The sequence below is a fragment of the Hippopotamus amphibius genome, chromosome 13 (genome assembly GCF_030028045.1).
Source record: "Hippopotamus amphibius kiboko isolate mHipAmp2 chromosome 13, mHipAmp2.hap2, whole genome shotgun sequence".
Classification (NCBI taxonomy): domain Eukaryota; kingdom Metazoa; phylum Chordata; class Mammalia; order Artiodactyla; family Hippopotamidae; genus Hippopotamus; species Hippopotamus amphibius.
Window position 1 is genome coordinate 36,821,690 of NC_080198.1, and position 19,942 is coordinate 36,841,631.

The window sequence follows — 19,942 nt, forward strand, 5'->3', positions numbered from 1 at the left end:
TAGGTGCAGAAAAAGCTTTTGACAAAGTTCAACATCCATTTATGACAAAAGCTCTCCAGAAAATGGGCATAGAAGGAAATTACCTCAACATAATAAAAGCCATATATGACAAACCAACAGCCAACATCGTTCTAAATGGTGAAAAACTGAAAGAGTTTCCCCTAAGAACAGGAACAAGACAAGGGTGTCCAAGCTCACCATTATTATTCAACATAGTTTTGGAAGTTTTAGCCACAGCAATCAGAGAAGAAAATGAAATAAAAGGAATCCAAATTGGAAAAGAAGTAAAATTGTCACCCTTTGCAGATGACATGCTATTCTACATAGAAAACCCGAATGACTCTACCAGAAAAGTGCTAGCACTAATTGCTGAATTTAGTAAAGTAGCGGGATGCAAAACTAATGCACAGAAATCTCTTGCATTCCTATACACTAACAACGAAAAAGCAGAAAAAGAAATTAAGGAGACTCTCCCATTTACCACTGCAACAAAAAGAAAAAAAATACCTAGGAATAAACCTGCCTAAGGAGGCAAAAGACCTGTATGCAGAAAACTTTAAGACACCAATGAAAGAAATCAAAGATGATACAAACAGATGGAGAGACATACCATGTTCTTGTATTGGAAGAATCAACATTGTGAAAATGACTATCTTACCCGGAGCAATTTACAGATTCAACGCAATCCCTATCAAATTACCAAGGGCATTTTTCACAGGACTAGAACAAGAAATCTTACAATTTGTATGGAAACGCAAAAGACCCTGAATAGCCAAAGCAATCCTGAGAAGGAAAGATGGAGTTGGTGGACTCAGGCTTCCTCACTTCAAACTATACTACAAGCCCACAGTGATCAAGACAGTATGGTACTGGCACAAAAACAGAAAGGAAGATCAATGGAACAGAACAGAGAACTCAGAGGTAAACCCAAGCACATATGGGCACCTTATCTTTGACAAAGGAGGCAAGAATATACAACGGAAAAAAACCCTCTTCAATAAATGGTGCTGGGAAAATTGGACAGCAACATGTAAAAGGATGAAATTAGAATACTTCCTAACACCATACACAAAAAATAAACTCAAAATGGATTAAAGACCTAAATGTAAGGCCAGACTCTGTAAAACTCCTGGAGGAAAACATAGGCAGAACACTCTATGGCATACATCAAAACAAGATCCTTTTCGACCCACCTTCTAGAATAATGGAAATAAAATCAAGAATAAACAAATGGGACCTCATGAAACTTAAAAGCTTTTCCACAGTGAAAGAAACCATAAACAAGACAAGAAGGCAACCCTCAGAATGGGAGAAAATACTTGCCAATGAAGCAACGGACAAAGGATTAATCTCCAAAATATATAAGCAGCTTATGCAACTTAATACCAAAAAAGCAAATAACCCAATCCACAAATGGGCAGAAGACCTAAATAGACATTTCTCCAAAGAAGACATACAGATGGCCAACAGACACATGAAAAGATGCTCAACATCACTAATCATTAGAGAAATGCAAGTCAAAGCCACAATGAGGTATCACCTCACACTGGTCAGAATGGCCATCATCAAAATATCTAGAAACAATAAATGTTGGAGAGGGTGTGGAGAAAAGGGAACTCTCCTGCACTGTTGGTGGGAATGTAAGTTGGTACAGCCACTATGGAAAACAGTTTGGAGGTTCCTTCAAAAACTACAAATAGAACTACCATATGACCCAGTAATCCCACTACTGGGCATATACCCAGAGAAAACCATAACCCAAAAAGAAACATGTACCATAATGTTTACTGCAACACTAGTTACAATAGCCAGGACATGGAAGCAACCTCAATGCCCATCAACAGATGAATGGATAAAGAAGATGTGGCATATATATACAATGGAATATTACTCAGCCATAAAAAAGAATGAAATGGCGCTATATATAATGAGGTGGATAGAACTACAGTCTGCCATACAGAGTGAAGTAAGCCAGAAAGAGAAAAACAAATATTGTATGCTAACTCATATATATGGAATCTAAAAAAAAAAAAAAAAAAAAAAAAGGTACTGCTGAACCCAGTGACAGGACAAGAATAAGGATGCCGATGCAGAGAATGGACTGTAGGACACGGGGTTGGGGGGGGCGAGGGGGGGTGCAAAGGGGAAACTGGGACGAAGTGAGAGAGTAGCATAGACATATATACACTACCAACTGTAAAACAGATAGCTAGTGGGACGTTGCTGTATAACAAAGGGAGATCAACTCGACGATGGGCGATGCCTTAGAGGGCCGGGATGGGGAGGGTAGCCTTAGAGGGCAGGGATGGGGAGGGTGGGGGGAGTCATGGGAGGGAGGGGATATGGGGATATGTGTATAAATACAGCTGATTCACTGTGGTGTACCTCATAAGCTGGTACAAGTATGTAAAGCAATTATATTCCAAAAAAGAGCTTAAAAAATTAAAAAAATTTAAAAAATAATAAAAAAAAAACCTAACACAACATTGTAAAACAACTATACCCCAATTTTAAAAACAAGAAAAAAAAATTTTCACATGAGCCTTCCTGAGATGAAAATAACACGTGAAAGTGTGTCTTAAAACTAGAGATACAAGGGACTTCCTTGGTGGTCCAGTGGGTAATACTCCATGCTCCTAATGCAGGGAGTCTGGTTTTGATCCCTGGTCAGAGAACTAGGTCACATGCCACAATGAAGAAGTCCACATGCCACAATTAAGAAGCCCACATGCTGCAACAAAGATCCCCTGTGGCACAATTAAGATCCAGCACAGCCAAAATAAATAAATAAATAAACATTAAAAAAATAAAAATAAAACTAGAGATACAAGGTAAAAAATTACCTATGAGGAGTAATTCTTAACCAGGGGCAATTTTACCACCACCACCCCTCCCACCCCCTACCCACCTCCCCCCCACCCCCCACCCCCCCAGCTCCAGGGCCTTTGGCAATGTTGGGAGACATTTTTCATTGCCACAACTTGAGAGGAGATGTTAGTGAGTGGTGGTCATTTATGCTGCTAAATTCCTTATAATGTACAAGATAGCAAAGAATTATTTGGCCCAAAATTTCAACACTGCCAACGATAAGGAACCCTGGCTATGAGGAATGAAAGTTGGCAGATATTGTCTTCTTATAATCACTACCCTAAAAACTAACAAAACAAGTGACTCTACTAGCAAAATTGATGATTACAACTCTGAAAATTTTTATTTTTTAATAAAAATAATACATGACAATTTTTGTTTTTTCTATATAAGAAAAAGCATAATACACTAAATATTAAGCCTACAGAAAATATATAAGAAAAGCTGATAATATTATAGAAAAAGAAAAGCAGAAAAATGTTTGCAAATGCATTACTGGAAAAGAATGTTGCTACATGTATTATAACTGCCAGTTAAAATATATTTCTTTTGATCAAATTACTATTAATTGGTAATAAACACATAAATTTAGCTGATAAAATTAGTATTTGGTACTAAAAAGTCTTATTTAAATTCATATTTTAATAAGAACAGTATGATCAACAGAGGCATATCTAATTGAACATTATTTTAAAGTTTTTTCCATTTTAGAAATAAACTGATCTAATTAATCACATGACTACACAAGACTACGCCTATGAAAAAGTCAATTTACTTTTTGTCAACTAATTTAAGGAAAAAATATTAAATGTCCTAAATAGGCTTTTTCAAAATAAGCTTTGCAGCTATTACCATACACACATTTTCTGTCCTTTTTAAAAAGTCATTTTAATAGTGCTGAGACAGGGTAGAGTCTAATACAGTTCTGTAAAGGAAAGAATGTGTATGGCTACTGTAAAAGATTAAAAGACAGACAAGTAAGAACTGTTTTTATATCAAACAAACATACTAGGCAGCTTTCTACATTAGAAAAGGTAACGGTAAACTTCTCATTACCTTTACATTTGGCTTCTTTGTTGAAACTCCTCTATACCAACCTAAAACAAAGCATACAAAAGATATTAAAATCATACTGTTGTCATTTTTGGTAAGAGACAAGATTAATTTTAGGATAATTAATGCAACTTTCTAGTAAGTTTTAGGTAGTGTATGCCTTTGTTAAGCATAATTTATTCCAAAAGAAACAATCTTACAATAAATACATTCCCAATTTTCATCAAAAGGCACAAAATCCCTTTCAACTGAATAAGACAAAAAAAAAATTTAGAAAAGACTTCAAAGGATATATAGGCAACTCCTTAAAATCCCAGACGAAACTGTTAGGGGTTAGGAAAATGCCAAAATCATACAGGGCAGATAGGGAGTACAGACAGCCCAGACTTTCTATTTCTTGGTCTCACTGAATCTGCCATGCACTAAACTACACTACTCTCATTTCTTGGCTTTTCAGCTGCTAAAGCTGACATCAGTGCTTCATTTATTCCCTCTTACCATTCATACACAGCAATAACAATGAAAACTTAAATTACACAATAGAAACAATTTTCAGAGAAAGGAAATATTTTTATCAACTTTTCTCAAATCCAATCTACTGTTTTCAGAGTTTTGCTATAGTTTCTCTACTTGGGTTTAAGAGGAAACAACTCCAATGAGTACAAGAGGAAGCCAAGAGTTGTATTTAAAGGAGGAATATGAAGAAAAAGGAAAGAGGAGATAGCTGATGATAGCTAATATTAACTGAGAGCTTACTATTCTTAATTCCTGTACTGAAACTGACTTGTTCCATGTATTAACCTTTAAGTCCCACAACAAAGCTATCAGGAAAAGAATCAACTTTTTCTCCACTGAAATCACAACAAACAATAAAAGAAGAAATACTCTTATTTCTGTTTAGTACAACAGATGAGATCATAAATTTGAATAACTCAATTTACACTTGAGAGTCTCAATATCTTCAATTTTTTGTAAGTGACAACCTGACCAATGTGACACTTTACAATATCTTAAACAAGATAAAGAATGATATCAGCAGGTATGGCAGAGTAAGGACTGCCAAAAAACCTATCCTCAATAAAAGCAATAATAACTCTGACAAAAACTGTCAAAATCAACTTTTTTAGAACTCTAAAAGCAAACTAAAGACTTAAAATAATCCAAAGAGTATTTATTCAAGAAATCTGAATCTCAGACAAAACGACCCGTTTAACTTGCCCTATCCCATCTCCCTCTCCACAGCCCTGTGTTAAATTTGAAAACCAGTCCCATATTCACAGTGAAAACCAGAAAACTAACAGCCCCTGAAGAGGACGGAAAAGAAGAAACCCAGGAAGACCTAAATAAAGGAAGAGGCATACCAAGTTCACAAATTATAAAACTTAGCACTGTTAGGATATCAATTATCCCTAAATTGATCTATAGATTCAATTCAATCCCAATCAAAATTCCAGCAAAATTTTTGGTAGGATATTAACAAGTTCTCTCTAAAATTTATAAGGAAAGGCAAATGACTAATAGTCAAAACAATTTTGAAAAAAAAAAAGAAAAAATTTGAATAACTCACACTACCTGATTTTAAGACTTAATATAAACCTACCATAATTGAAAGTGTAATACTGGCTAAAGAAAAGACACAGAAATCAATGAAATGGATTGTAAAATTCAGAAATTAACCTACACACAAATGAACAATTGATTTTTTTTTCATTCGTAGCATAGATCTCATAGTCACTTTATTTATTTAACTTATTTATTTAAATTTATTTATTTATTTATTGGCTGCACATGGGCTTTCTCTAGTTGTGGAGAGCGGGGGCTACTCTTCCTTGTGGTGCATGGGCTCCTCATTGCAGTGGCTTCTCTTGTTGCGGAGCACAGGCTCTAGGTGCATGGGCTTCAACAGTTGTGGCACACAGGCTTAGCTGCTCCGCAGTATACGGGATCTTCCTGGAGCAGGGATGGAACCCGTGTCCCCTGCACTGGCAGATGGATTCTTAACCACTGCGCCACCTAGAAAGTCCCAATAACTGATTTTTGACAAAGGTACAAAAGCAATTCAATGGAGAAATGATAGTCTTTCAACAAATGGTGCTGAAACAATTGAACATACATGTACAAAAAGAAAAAAAAAGAATCCCAACCTATACTTTGCACTATAAACAAAATTACCTCAAAATGTATCTAAAAGTGTAAAACTATACAAGGAAAACAAGAGACATTGTTGTGATCTTGTGGCTAGACAAAGATTTCTTAAGCACACTCCATTAAAGAATAAATTTTTAAGGTTATACTCCATTTACACTTATTATAAAATATTGGCTATATTCCTCATGTTGTACAATATATCCTTGTAGCTTATTTTATATCTAATAATTTGTACCTCTTAATTCCCTACTCCTATATTGCCTCTCCCTACTGGTAACTACTAGTTTGTTCTCAATTAACAAATGAACACAGATCTGAACAGATACCTCACCAAAGAAGATACAGGGTTGGCAAATAAGCATATGAAAAGATGCTCAACATCATACATGATTCAGGAATTAAAAATTAAAACAACAATGAGATACCACTGCACACCTACTAGAATAGGCAAAATCCAAAACACTGATAACACCAAGTGCTGATGAGGATGTTGAACAACAGGAGCTTTTACTACTGATGGGAATCCAAAATGATATAGCCACTTTCGAAGACAGTTTGGCAGTTTCTTACAAAACTAAATATACTTTTACCACATGATCCATCAATCTCACTCCTTGGTATTTATTCAGATGAGCTGAACATTTATGTCCACACAAAAACCTGCAAATGGATGTTTATAACAGCTTTATTCCTAATTGCCAAAACTCAGAAGAAATGAAGATGACCTTCAATAGGTGAATGTGATACATCTTTATATGCATATTACTAAAGGAAATAAGCCAAAGTGTAAAGGCCACACAGTGTATGATTCTAACTACATGACAATCTGGAAAAGGCAAAACCATGGAGACAGTAAAAAAAATCAACGGTTGCCAAGGGATGGGGGGAGGGAGCGATAAAGAGGTAAAGAGAATTTTTAGGGCAGTGAAACTACTCTCTATGACACTATAGTGGTGGATACATGCCATGATATACTTACCTAAATCAACAGTGTGTACAACAACAAGAGTGAACTCTGATGTAAACTATGGACTTCGGGTGATAATGATTTGTCTATGTAGATTTATCAACTGTAACAAGTGTATCCACCATAGTGAGTGATGGTGATACTGGGAGAGGCTGCGCCTGGTGTGAAGGAAGTGGGTATAACTGTCTGTACTTTCTGCTCAATTTTGCTGTGAACCTAAAATTGCTCCAAGATAAAAGTTGGGTTTTTTTTTTAAACTCATTTACTACATGTAATCCCACCCCTATGTATTTGCCCAATACAAAAAAAGCCTACACTAAAATCTATACTCATTGTTTATAACAACTTTATTCAGCACATTCAAAAACAAAACAATTCAAATGTCCATCAACTGCTGCACAGATAACTACAATGTGATTTCAATCTGTATGATGAAATATTGCTAAGGAAGAACACACTACTGATACATAAGACATAAATGGCTTTCCAATGCATTATGCTAAGTGAAGACAGCCAGACACTATATAATGTATGATTTTATTTATATGATACTCTGGAAAACACAAAACTAGAAGGACAGATCAGTGGTTGCCAGGGTTGGAAGAAAGGGGTTGGGGAGGAAGTTTGACTACAAGGAGCATGATGTTATACTTGGAGGTGATGAAAATGTTCTGTACCTAGACTGTGGTGATAGTTATAACACTACGTATTTGTCAAAATTCACGAAATTCTTATAACTATACTCCAAAAAGGATGACTCTTACTGTATATGAGTTATACCTCAATAACCTGACTAACATAAATACACACACAATGCTATACTTCACATCTACCACATTGGTTAGAATTTTTATTTTACTTTTTTAATTTCTCAATTAGATTATATGTTTATTTTAGGTAGGAACTGTTCCTCATTCAAACATTCAATACCAAATCTCTAGTAAAGTCTAAACACGTGTTCTTTCTAATAAATTCTCAAAAAACCCTCTAGAATGGAAATTTAAACTGTTTTGTTTTAATATGTAAAATGCTAAAATAAATATATTATAATTTTTATTTTAAATTCTAACAATATCAGGTGTTGGCAAGAGAATGTAGAGCAATCAGATACTGCTAGTGAGGGCGATAATAAATGGTCCCCACTTTCAAAAGCAATGCAGTATTACCTGCATAATGTATGACACTGAAATTCTACTCCCATATATTATCCCTTACACAACAGCACTGAATTGGGGATATTGCTGCACCCGAGAGGAATTTTTAGAGATCTGTAGGGTGGACTGACTTACCAGAGAAGACATTAAAAAATATTTATATTTTGAAAAGACAAAGATTCTTAGAAGAAAACATAGGAGTAAATCTTCATGACCGTGGGTTAAGCAATAATTTCACACAGAAGCAACATGAGGAAAAATAAATTTGACTTTATCAAAATCAAAGCTTTTGTGCTTAAAAGGATACTAAGAAAGCAAAAATACAACACAGAGAATGGGAGTAAATGGGTGCAAATCACATACTCAATAAGAGACCAGTACCCAGAATATATAAAGAACTTGTACAAATAAATAAAAGATAATCTAATTTTTAATGGGCAAAGGGTTTAAATAGACATTTCTCCAGAGAAGATACACAAATGACCAATAAGGACACAAAGAGAAGTTCAACATTTTTAGTCATTAAACAAATGTAAATCAAAACCACAGTGAGTTACCATTTCTCCCCCAATGAAGTGACTACAATGAACAAGATAATTACAAGCACTGGCAAATATATGGAGATACTGAAACACATACAGTACTGACAGGTTTGTAAAATGGTGCAGACACTGTGGAAAACACTTTGGCAGTTTCTTAAAATGTTAAAGATAGAACTACCATATGACACAGCAATTCCCCTCCTAAGTATATAACCAAAAAAACTGAAAAGAGGTATTCAAACAAATAGTTGCACACAAATGTTCACAGCAGCACTCTTCACAATAATCAAGAGGTGGAAATAAGCCAAACACCAGTCAACTGATTAATGGATAAACAAATGTGGTACAGGCATACAATGGAACACTACCTAAGTATAGAAAGGAATCAAGTTTTGAAACATGCTTCAACACGGGTGAACCTTGAAAATACTGTGCTAAGTGAAAGCAGCCAGATACGAATTATATAATTCCATTTATATGAAATGTCCAGAATAAGCAAATCCAAAGACACAGAAAGCAGATTAATGGTTGCCAGGGGCTGGGAGTCGAGGGATAATGAGGAGTGTTTGCTAATGGGTATGGGATTTCTTTCTCGGTAATGAAATGTTCTAAAATTAGATGATGGCTGCACACTCTAAATATACCATAAAAACAGTGAATTGCATATTTTACAGGAGTGAATTTTATGGTATGTGAATTATACCTCAATAAAGTTGTTACAAAGGGGGGGAAAGGTAGGGTAGCACTAGGTCTGAAAAAGTTGAAAATTACTGCCTTAGAGAACTTCCTGTATGTATGCACTAGGAGACATTTACAGGAATGCTTTGTTGTCTTTAACATACTATACATGATATGAAGTACTATTCACACTCCCATACTTTCTCATGTTTCATAAATCCTTGAGGCCACCTTGTTAAATCTTACAAAAGGTCATTTTAGATCTGACTGCAATGCCATTCATATTAACATCTGAATCTCTCTTACACTACCCAAAGAAAAATTAAGGATTTAAGTAATTCAAATGTTTCAGTATAACTGATATTTTCATACAAGTGACTATTTGGCACTTATTCTTTCTGTTTTTATAAAACAACAGTGAAAGAATAAGTGGGATAAAATCCACATGCAGATTAAGCACCATCTCAAGATTTCAGATGAGCACTTGATCAGATAACATATGTTTAAAAAGGTCAGCAATTTCTTATCAAGTAAAGTCTCATGATACTGTTTATCAAAGAGCTATGTCTTTGTGAATGAAATACACATATTATTACAATATAAACTCTTGCTTCTTACTGGGAGGTAGAGGAACAAAAGAGAGGAAGACAGACCATTTTTGATGAATACCAAGTAGCTTAAAAAAAAATTATTGAGGGAGAGGACTCAAATCAATAAAATTAGAAATGAAACAAGAGAAGTTACAATGGACACCGCAGAGATAAAAAGCACCATAAGAGACTACCACAAGCAATTGTATGCCAATAAAATGGACAACCTGGATGAAATGGACAGATTCTTAGAAAGGAATAATCTTCCAAGACTGAATCAGGAATAAACAGAAAATGTGAACAGACCAAATACAAGTAATGAAATTGAAACTGTGATTAAAAATCTCCCAACAAACGAAAGTCCAGGACCAGATGGATTCACAGGCAAATTTTATCAAACATTTAGAGAAGAGCTAACACCTATCCTTCTCAAGCTCTTCCAACACATTGCAGAGGAAGGAACACTCCCAAACTCATTTTATGAGGCCACCATCACCCTGATATCAAAATCAGACAAAGATACAACAAAAAAAGAAAATTACAGACCAATATCACTGATGAATTTAGATGCAAAAATCCTCAACAAAATACTAGCCAAGAGAATCCAACAACACATTAAAAGGATCATACACCATGATCAAGTGGGGTTTATCCCAGGAATGCAAGGATTCTTCAATATATGCAAATCAATCAATGTGATACACCATATTAACAAACTGAAGGATAAAAACCACATGATCATCTCAATACATGCAGAAAAAGCTTTTGACAAAATTCAACATCCATTTATGATTAAAAACTCTCCAGAAGGTGGGCATAGAGGGAACCTACCTCAACATAATAAAGGCCATATATGACAAACGCACAGCAAACATCATTCTCAGTGGTGAAAAACTGGAAACATTCCCTCTAAGATCAGGAACAAGACAAGGATGTCCACTCACCACTACTATTCAACATAGTTTTGGAAGTCCTTGCCACAGCAATCAGAGAAGAAAAAGAAATCAAAGGAATCCAAATTGGAAAAGAAGAAGTTAAACTGTCACTGTTCACAGATGACATGATATTATACATAGAAAATGCTAAAGATGCCACCAGAAAACTATTCGAGCTAATCAATGAATTTGGTGAAGTTGCAGGATACAAAATGAACACACAGAAATCTCTTGTATTTCTATACACCAACAATGAAAGATCAGAAAGAGAAATTAAGAAAACAATCCCATTCACCATTGCAACAAAAAGAATAAAATACCTAGGAATAAACCTAACCAAGGAGGTAATAGACCTGTACTCAGAAAACTAGAAGACACTAATGAAAGAAATCAAAGATGACACAAACAGATGGAGGGACATACCATGTTCTTGGATTGGAAGAATCAACATTGTGAAAATGACTATACTACCCAAAGCAATTTACAGATTCAACGCAATCCCTATCAAATTACCAATGGCATTTTTCACAGAACTAGAACAAGAAATTTTACGATTTGTATGGAAACATACAAGACCCCCAATAGCCAAAGCAATCTTGAGAAGGAAAGATGGAGTTGATGGAATCAGGCTTCCTGACTTCAGGCTATACTACAAGGCTACAGTGATCAAGACAGTATGGTACTGACACAAATACAGAAATATAGATCAATGGAACAGGACAGAAAGCCCAGAGATAAACTACGGTCACCTCATCTATGACAAAGGAGGCAAGGATATACAATGGAGAAAAGGCAGCCTCTTCAATAAGTGGTGCTGGGAAAACTGGACAGCTACATGTAAAAGAATGAAATTAGAACACTTCCTAACATCATACACAAAACTAAACTCCAAATGGATTAAAGACCTAAATGTAAGGCCAGACAGTATAAAACTCCTAGAGGAAAACATAGGAAGAACACTCTTCGACGTAAATAACAGCAAGATCTTTTCTGATCCACCCCCTAGAATAATGGAAATAAAAACAAAAATAAATAAGTGGGACCTAATGAAACTTCAAAGCTTCTGCACAGCAAAGAAAACTATAAACAAGATGAAAAGACAACCCTCAGAATGAGAGAAAATATTTGCAAACGAATCAACAGACAAAGGATTAATCTCTGAAATATATAAACAGTTTATCCAGCTCAATATCAAAAAAACAAACAACCCAATCAAAAAATGGGCAGAAGACCTAAACAGGCATTTCTCCAAAGAAGACATACGGATGGCCAAGAGGCACATGAAAAGCTGCTCAACATCACTAATTGTTAGAGAAATGCAAATCAAAACTACAATGAGGTATCACGTCACACCTGTTAGGATGGGCATCATCAGAAAATCTACAAACAGTAAATGCTGGAGAGGGTGTGGAGAAAAGGGAACGCTCTTGCACTCTTGGTGGGAATGTAAATTGATACAGCCACTATGGAGAACAGTATGGAGGTTCCTTACAAAACTAAAAATAGAACTACCATACGACCCAGCAATCCCACTGCTGGACATATACCCAGGGAAAACCATAATTCAAAAAGACATATGCAATCCAATGTTCACTGCAATACTATTTACAATAGCCAGGACATGGAAGCAACCTAAATGTCCATCAACAGATGAATGGATAAAGAAGATGTGGTACATATATACAATGGAATATTACTCAGCTGTAAAAAGCAATGAAACTGGGACATTTGTAGAGGCATGGATGGACCTAGAGACTGTCATACAGAGTGAAGTGAGTCAGAAAGAGAAAAACAAATATCGCATATTAACACATATATGCACACTATAGAAAAATGGTACAAATCAACTGGTTTGCAAGGCAGAAACAGAGACACAGATGTAGAGAACAAACATATGGATACCAAGTGGGGAAAGAGGGAAGGTTGGTGGGCAATGAATTGGGAGACTGGGACACCAAAATGTACACTCTAAATATATATAGGTTATTGTCTGTTAACTGTATCTCAATAAAAGTTCTTAAAAAAAAACACATTTCATCTTCATGCAATGCCACCATTGTGAGGGTCATGAGAACTGTGCTCAATGAATTTCAGCCATCACTTTTTCTTAAAATCAAACCTCTGCTACAAATTTTACCATCATTCCATGAGAGATTCGGAACTGAAGAGGATGAAGAAAGAATAAGAAAGAGAAGGAACAAAAGCCCAGGGCCAAATGGCTTCACAGGCGAATTCTATCAAACATTTAGAGAAGAGTTAACACCTATCCTTCTCAAACACTTCCCAAAATACAGCAGAAGGAAGAACACTCCCAAACTCATTCTACAACGCCACCATCACCCTGATACCAAAACTAGGCAAAGATGTCACAAAAAAAGAAAATTACAGGCCAGTATCACTGATGAATATAGATGCAAAAATCCTCAACAAAATACTAGCTAACAGAATCCAACAGCACATTAAAAAGATCATATACCATGATCAAGTGGGATTTATCCCTGGAATGCAAGGATTCTTCAACATACACAAATCAATCAATGTGACACATCATATCAACAAACTGAAGGATAAAAACCATATGATCATCTCAATAGATGCAGAAAAAGCTTTTGACAAAATTTAACATCCATTTATGATAAAAATGCTCCAGAAAGTGGGCATAGAAGGAAATTACCTCAACATAATAAAAGTCATATATGACAAACCAACAGCCAACATCATTCTCAATGGGAAAAAACTGAAAGCATTCCCTCTAAGGACAGGAACAAGACAACGGTGCCCACTCTCACCACTATCACTCAACATAGTTTTGAAAGTTTTAGCCACAGCAATCAGAGAAGAAAATGAAACAAAAGGAATTCAAATTGGGAAAGAAGAGGTAAAACTGTCACTCTTTGCAGATGACATGATATTATACATAGAAAACCCTAAAGATTCTACCAGAAAACTGCTAGCACTAATCGATGAATGTAGCAAAGTAGCAGGATACAAAATTAATACACAGAAATCTCTTGCATTCCTATACACTAACAAGGAAAGAACAGAAACAGAAATTAAGGAAACACTTCCCTTTAGCATTGCAACAAAAAGAATAAAATACCTAGGAATAAACTTGCCTAAGGAGGCAAAAGACCTGTATGCAGAAAACTTTAAGACACCAATGAAAGAAATCAAAGATGACACAAACAGATGGAGGGACATACCATGTTCTTGGATTGGAAGAATCAACATTGTGAAAATGACTATACTACCAAAGCAATTTACAGATTCAACGCAATCCCTATCAAATTACCAATGGCATTTTTCACAGAACTAGAACAAGAAATTTTACGATTTGTATGGAAACACAAAAGACCCCCAATAGCCAAAGCAATCTTGAGAAGGAAAGACGGAGTTGGAGGACTCAGGCTTCCTGACTTCAAACTATACTACAAGGCTACAGTGATCAAGACAGTATGGTACTGGCACAAAAACAGAAATATAGATCAATGGAACAGAATAGAAAGCCCAGAGATAAACACATATGAGCATCTTATCTTTGACAAAGGAGGCAAGAATATACAATGGACAAAAGACAGCCTCTCTAATAAGTGGTGCTGGGAAAACTGGACAGCTACATGTAAAAGAATGAAATTAGAACACTTCCTAACATCATACACAAAAATAAACTCAAAATGGATTAAAGACCTAAATGTAAGGCCAGACTCTGTAAAACTCCTAGAGGAAAACATAGGCAGAACACTCTATGGCATACATCAAAGCAGATCCTTTTCAACCCACCTCCTAGAATAATGGAAATAAAATCAAGAATAAACAAATGGGACCTCATGAAACTTAAAAGCTTTTCCACAGTGAAAGAAACCATAAACAAGACAAGAAGACAGCTCTCAGAATAGGAAAAAGTACTTGCCAACGAAGCAACTGACAAAGGATTAATTTCCAATATATATAAGCAGCTCATGCAGCTTAATACCAAAAAAGCTAATAACAATCCACAAATGGGCAGAAGACCTAAATAGACATTTCTCCAAAGAAGACACATGAAAAGATGCTCAACATCACTAATCATTAGAGAAATGCAAGTAAGAGCCGCAATGAGGTAATACCTCACACCGGTCAGAATGGCCATCATCAAAAAAATCTAGAAACAATAAATGTTGGAGAGGGTGTGGAGAAAAGGGAACTCTCCTGCACTGTTGGTGGGAATGTAAGTTGGTACAGCCACTATGGAAAACAGTTTGGAGGTTCCTTCAAAAACTAAAAATGGAACTACCATATGACCCAGCAATCCCACTACTGGGCATATACCCAGAGAAAACCATAATCCAAGAAGAAACATGTACCACTGCAGCATTATTTACAATAGCCAGGACATGGAAGCAACCTCAATGCCCATCAACAGATGAATGGATAAAGAAGATGTGGCACATATATACAATAGAATATTACTCAGCCATAAAAAGGAATGAAATTGAGTTATTTATAATGAGGTGGACAGACCTAGAGTCTGTCATAGAGAGCGAAGTAAGCCAGAAAGAGGAAAACAAATACCGTATGCTAACTCATATATATGGAATCTAAAAAAACGGTACTGATGAACCCAGTGACAGGGCAAGAATAAAGATGCAGATGCAGAGAACGGACTTGAGGACACGGGGTGGGGGGGGCAAAGGGGAAGGTGGGACGAAATGAGAGAGTAGCACTGACATATATACACTACCAAATGTAAAATAGCTAGCTATAATTTGCTGCATAATATAGAGAGATAAATTTGATGTTGGGTGATGACTTAGAGGGCCAGGAGAGGGAGGGTGGGAGGGAGTTGCAGGAGGGAGCGGGTATGGGGATATATGTATAAATACAGCTGATTCCCTTTGGTGTACCTCAAAAGCTGGCACAACAGTGTAAAGCAATTATATTCCCAGAAAGAGCTTTAAAAAAAAGAGAGAGAAAGAAGGAAAAAGAAAAAGCTCATTCTTTTAATGTCTTTTACATATAGAACAAAAAAGTTCATAACTTCTCAGATAAAAGAATCAAAGAACTCAAATATTTGCAACATCATTAACAACAGTAAGGAGATGTTTTCTATGGGCTAGTACAATGACACATCTTCTAAATGTCTGTTTTCCTATCATAATAACCCTGGACAATGTACCTTTGCAACCATAATTCTCTCCTTTCATTTTCAACATTTATCTTCGATTTCCAAGATTTCACAGTGCTGGCACACAAAGTGAAACCACTTTGATGGTCAGACTGCCTGAGTCCTCATCAATTTCACTGTCATCATATTCATTTAATAGAAGACTATATCAGTCTTTCTCAAGTGATGAGTCAACATCTGATGGTTTGATCACTGTTAGGAATTTAAGAGTCAGATATATTTTTCTACTTCAGCATTTTCAGATACAGATTTCTGTAGAAAATTGAATGAGGAAAGGAAGGCATTACTAAACAGACTGCTTCCTTCAGGGAATCAATTATCATGTATACCTTTGACATAAGTCATATCATGACTGAATTTTAAGAAATGCTAAACAAGTATTGCCTCTAGAAACACCAGCTCCTCCTTCCTCAATAACTTGCTACAACTTGCCAACTTGTAAGCTTAGGGGCATGTTACTCAGAGGATTTTACCCAAATATTTGGTGATATAACTTTATAATGCAACTATTACTGGGGAAAGTTTGGGTGTCGTCTTCAAACTCCCAAAGCAAAGTATAACTCTTTGAGTCTTAGTTACTCCTCTGCTCAACAGTGTCCAAAGGCATCGTATCTCAAAATAAAATCCAAAGTCCTTCTTATAATCTCTGCTTACTGCATCTCCCACCTCTCTCTCTGCTCTTCTCTAAGCAATCCCTCAACTATAGCCACACCAGTTTCCCTGCAATTCCTTCAACTCACTAAGCAAGCTCCCATACCTCAGGACTTTTATACTTTATTCAACATATGCCTGGACTGCTCTCCTCCTAGAGAACCACAGAATTGCTTCCTCACTTCCATCTGTTCTCTGCCCAAATGTTACCTTCTCAGGAAAGGCCTCCCATGATTATCCTATATAAATACATAGAAAATATAAGCCCCACTCCCACCCCACCCCAATGCACACCATCACTCTATCTCCTTCTACCTGTTTTGTCTTTCCTTTTTCTTCTCAATGAGTTTATCTTTTTTAGCTCCGCCCCAGTAGCTAAAAGAGTGCGTGATCTGCATTAAGCACTCAAATATTTGGTGACTGAAATTAATAAATCTGTAATATGTGGGCTGATAATACCTACCTGGCAAGTAGTGTTGATAAAGTTGATATATGTAAAGTGCCTTGAACAATGTCTGATACATTGTAATAACTCATTTATGGAGGAGTGGGGGAATGACAGAGAAACTAGACACACTAAAACTTTGTTTGCTAAATAATACTGTAAAGTGTATTTCTAAACTTCCCCAGAGGAGGCTGGGCCTATTAAAAAAATAAATAACAACTGCAGTCAGAAGTTTCTTAATATAAACGGTGCTCATTCTAAGAAACATTAGGGGCCCAAAAGTATATACGGTGCTCATTCTAAGAAACATTAGGGGCCCAAAAGTATATACTCCTAAATGGTCCTCTTAAATCACTTCTCGAAAAAGGAGGGATAAAAATAAAAAAGAAATGCTCTTACCCATCTAACAGAGGTTCAAATTAGTGCATGAATTAATACCCATGTTTTCCTTTCTCACCAGCAAAATGTTGATACAGACACTCTTTTTTTTTTTATTGGAATATAACTGCTTTACACTCTTGTACCAGTTTTTGAGGCACACCAAGGTCAATCATCTGTATTTATACACATATCCCCGTATCCCCTCCCTCCCTCGACTCCCCCCCACCCTCCCCGTCCCAGTCCTCCAAGGCATCATCCATCATTAAGCTGAACTCCCTTTGTTATACAGCAACTTCCCACTAGCTATCTATTTTACAGTTGGTAGTATATAAATGTCTATGCTACTCTCTCACTTCATCTCAGCTTCCCCTTCACCCTCCGCCCCCCAAAACTCAAGATCTCCAGTCCATTCTCTGCATCTGCGTCCTTATTCTTGTCTTGTCACTGAGTTCATCGTACCATTTTTAGATTCCGTATATATGAGTTAGCATAGAGAAAAACCTACAGCCAAGAATACTCTACCCAGCAGACACTCTTACAGAGAAGATTTACTACTGCAACAGAAAGTAAAATCACTGAACCTAAAACTGGAGAGAATGAGTATGAAGAGCCTCCAAACACATGGAAAGTAACATTTCCAACATTAAACAAAAATGACTTTTTCACCATATAATCTGTCCATAATTAACTATCACTAATAGAACCTAAACTATGTGAATGATGAATATGCTGAGTAATATTCCACTGTATATATGTGCCACATCTTCTTTATCCATTCATCTGTTGATGGATATCTAGGTTGCTTCCATGTCCTGGCTACTGCAAATAATGCTGCAATGAACACTGTGGTACATGTATCTTTTTGAGTTATGACTTTAGCCACAATTCCTTTATTCTTAATAAGCCACCATTGAATCTTTCATGCTTACAACCATAGCTCTGTCTCAATGAACTTCCCTGGTTGCGCAGTGGTTAAGAATCAGCCTGCCAATGCAGGGGACATGGGTTCAATCCCTGGTCCAGGAAGGTACCACATGCCACAGAGCAACTAAGCCCATGTACCATAATTACTGAGCCTGCGCTCTACAGCCTGTGAGCCACAACTATTGAGCTCATGTGCCACAACCACTGAAGCCCCCATACCTAGAGCCTGTGCTCTGCAACAAGAGAAGCCACAGCAATGAGAAGCCTGAGCACCACAACAAAGAGTAGCCCCCGCTCCCCGCAACTAGAGAAAGCCCGTGCATAGCAATGAAGACCCAACACAGCCAATAAATAAATAAATTTTTTAAAAAAAATACTGTCTTTAAAAAAAACTGCTATCTAGAAATATCCATCTACTGGTTGGCTTCATATTTGTGACCTAAAGTAAGATTTCTAATAAAATCAACAAAATGTAGAAAGTAAATTAGGAACAGGATAGCTAAAATAAACCAAAATGTCTCTTTAGTGTCCCAAAACATAGACTGGCCTAAGAGAATAAGCTTATTTTCTTAGTCTATGTAGTTTTTACTGGGTGTACAGTTTTTCATGAAAAGCCAAACTAGGTTTCCTGTTAGCTAGGTTTACAAAATTCTTTACAACATCAAATTCATCAACACAAGAAATAAGTTAAGTCACTACTGAGAAAAGTTCTATGCTGGAAAGAGCCAGGGAAAAGAACGAGTACCAACTAAAAAACAAAATAAGATATGGGTTGTAATCCCACTTTAAAAAAAATACATCGATGCAAACCACAATCTTACTTAAAAAAAATTGTGGAAGGTCCACAGGGTAAGACAGAAAATGACAAAGTAGGAATGTAAAGTGGAAAAACAACAGTAAAACCAAAAGCTCTAAGATATTAACCGAACTCTGAAATATTAGACTTGATTTTAGTGACCTCATGAAAGCATGTACTATAGTGATACTGTGGCACAGATACCTAATAAAAATGCTTCCTTATAGTGTTTGTAATCCTCCAATCTTGGCCTTATTTGATATAGAAACAGTCCCATGTGTGCAAACTTTCACCCAGACATTACAATCCTCATGAAGACCACTGAAAAAGTGACACATTTGCATTCCATCTACTTAAATATTATTGGTTACATTTACTAAAAATAGTAATTTTACTTAAAATAAAATTTTAAATTACATACTAGTAAAGTTAGAAAAGTCAATAATGTATATACAAAAAGTCTACATTAAAAATATCACAAATTTAGGCTCTAAAAATGCCATTTCATAAAATGTGATTAAAAATTAAGGTAAAAAATGAAACTTTCTAATTGAGATGTAATATTCAGTCCTATTTTATACTGAACTCACTGAGGATTTTACTTTAGGAGTTATTCAAAGTGTATTCTATTTAAGTAATTATTCCA

General features: G+C 36.0%; 1 protein-coding gene across 1 annotated transcript in view; it reads right to left on the reverse strand.

Moving 5' to 3' along the window:
- The window catches only part of DOCK3 (dedicator of cytokinesis 3), a 432,492-nt gene that overhangs the window by 332,665 nt on the left and 79,885 nt on the right, over nucleotides 1-19,942 (reverse strand). Inside the window, exon 3 of the mRNA XM_057706148.1 lies at nucleotides 3,925-3,965. Within this exon, the coding sequence (XP_057562131.1) occupies nucleotides 3,925-3,965 (41 nt within the window). The remainder of the gene's footprint in view (nucleotides 1-3,924; nucleotides 3,966-19,942) is intronic.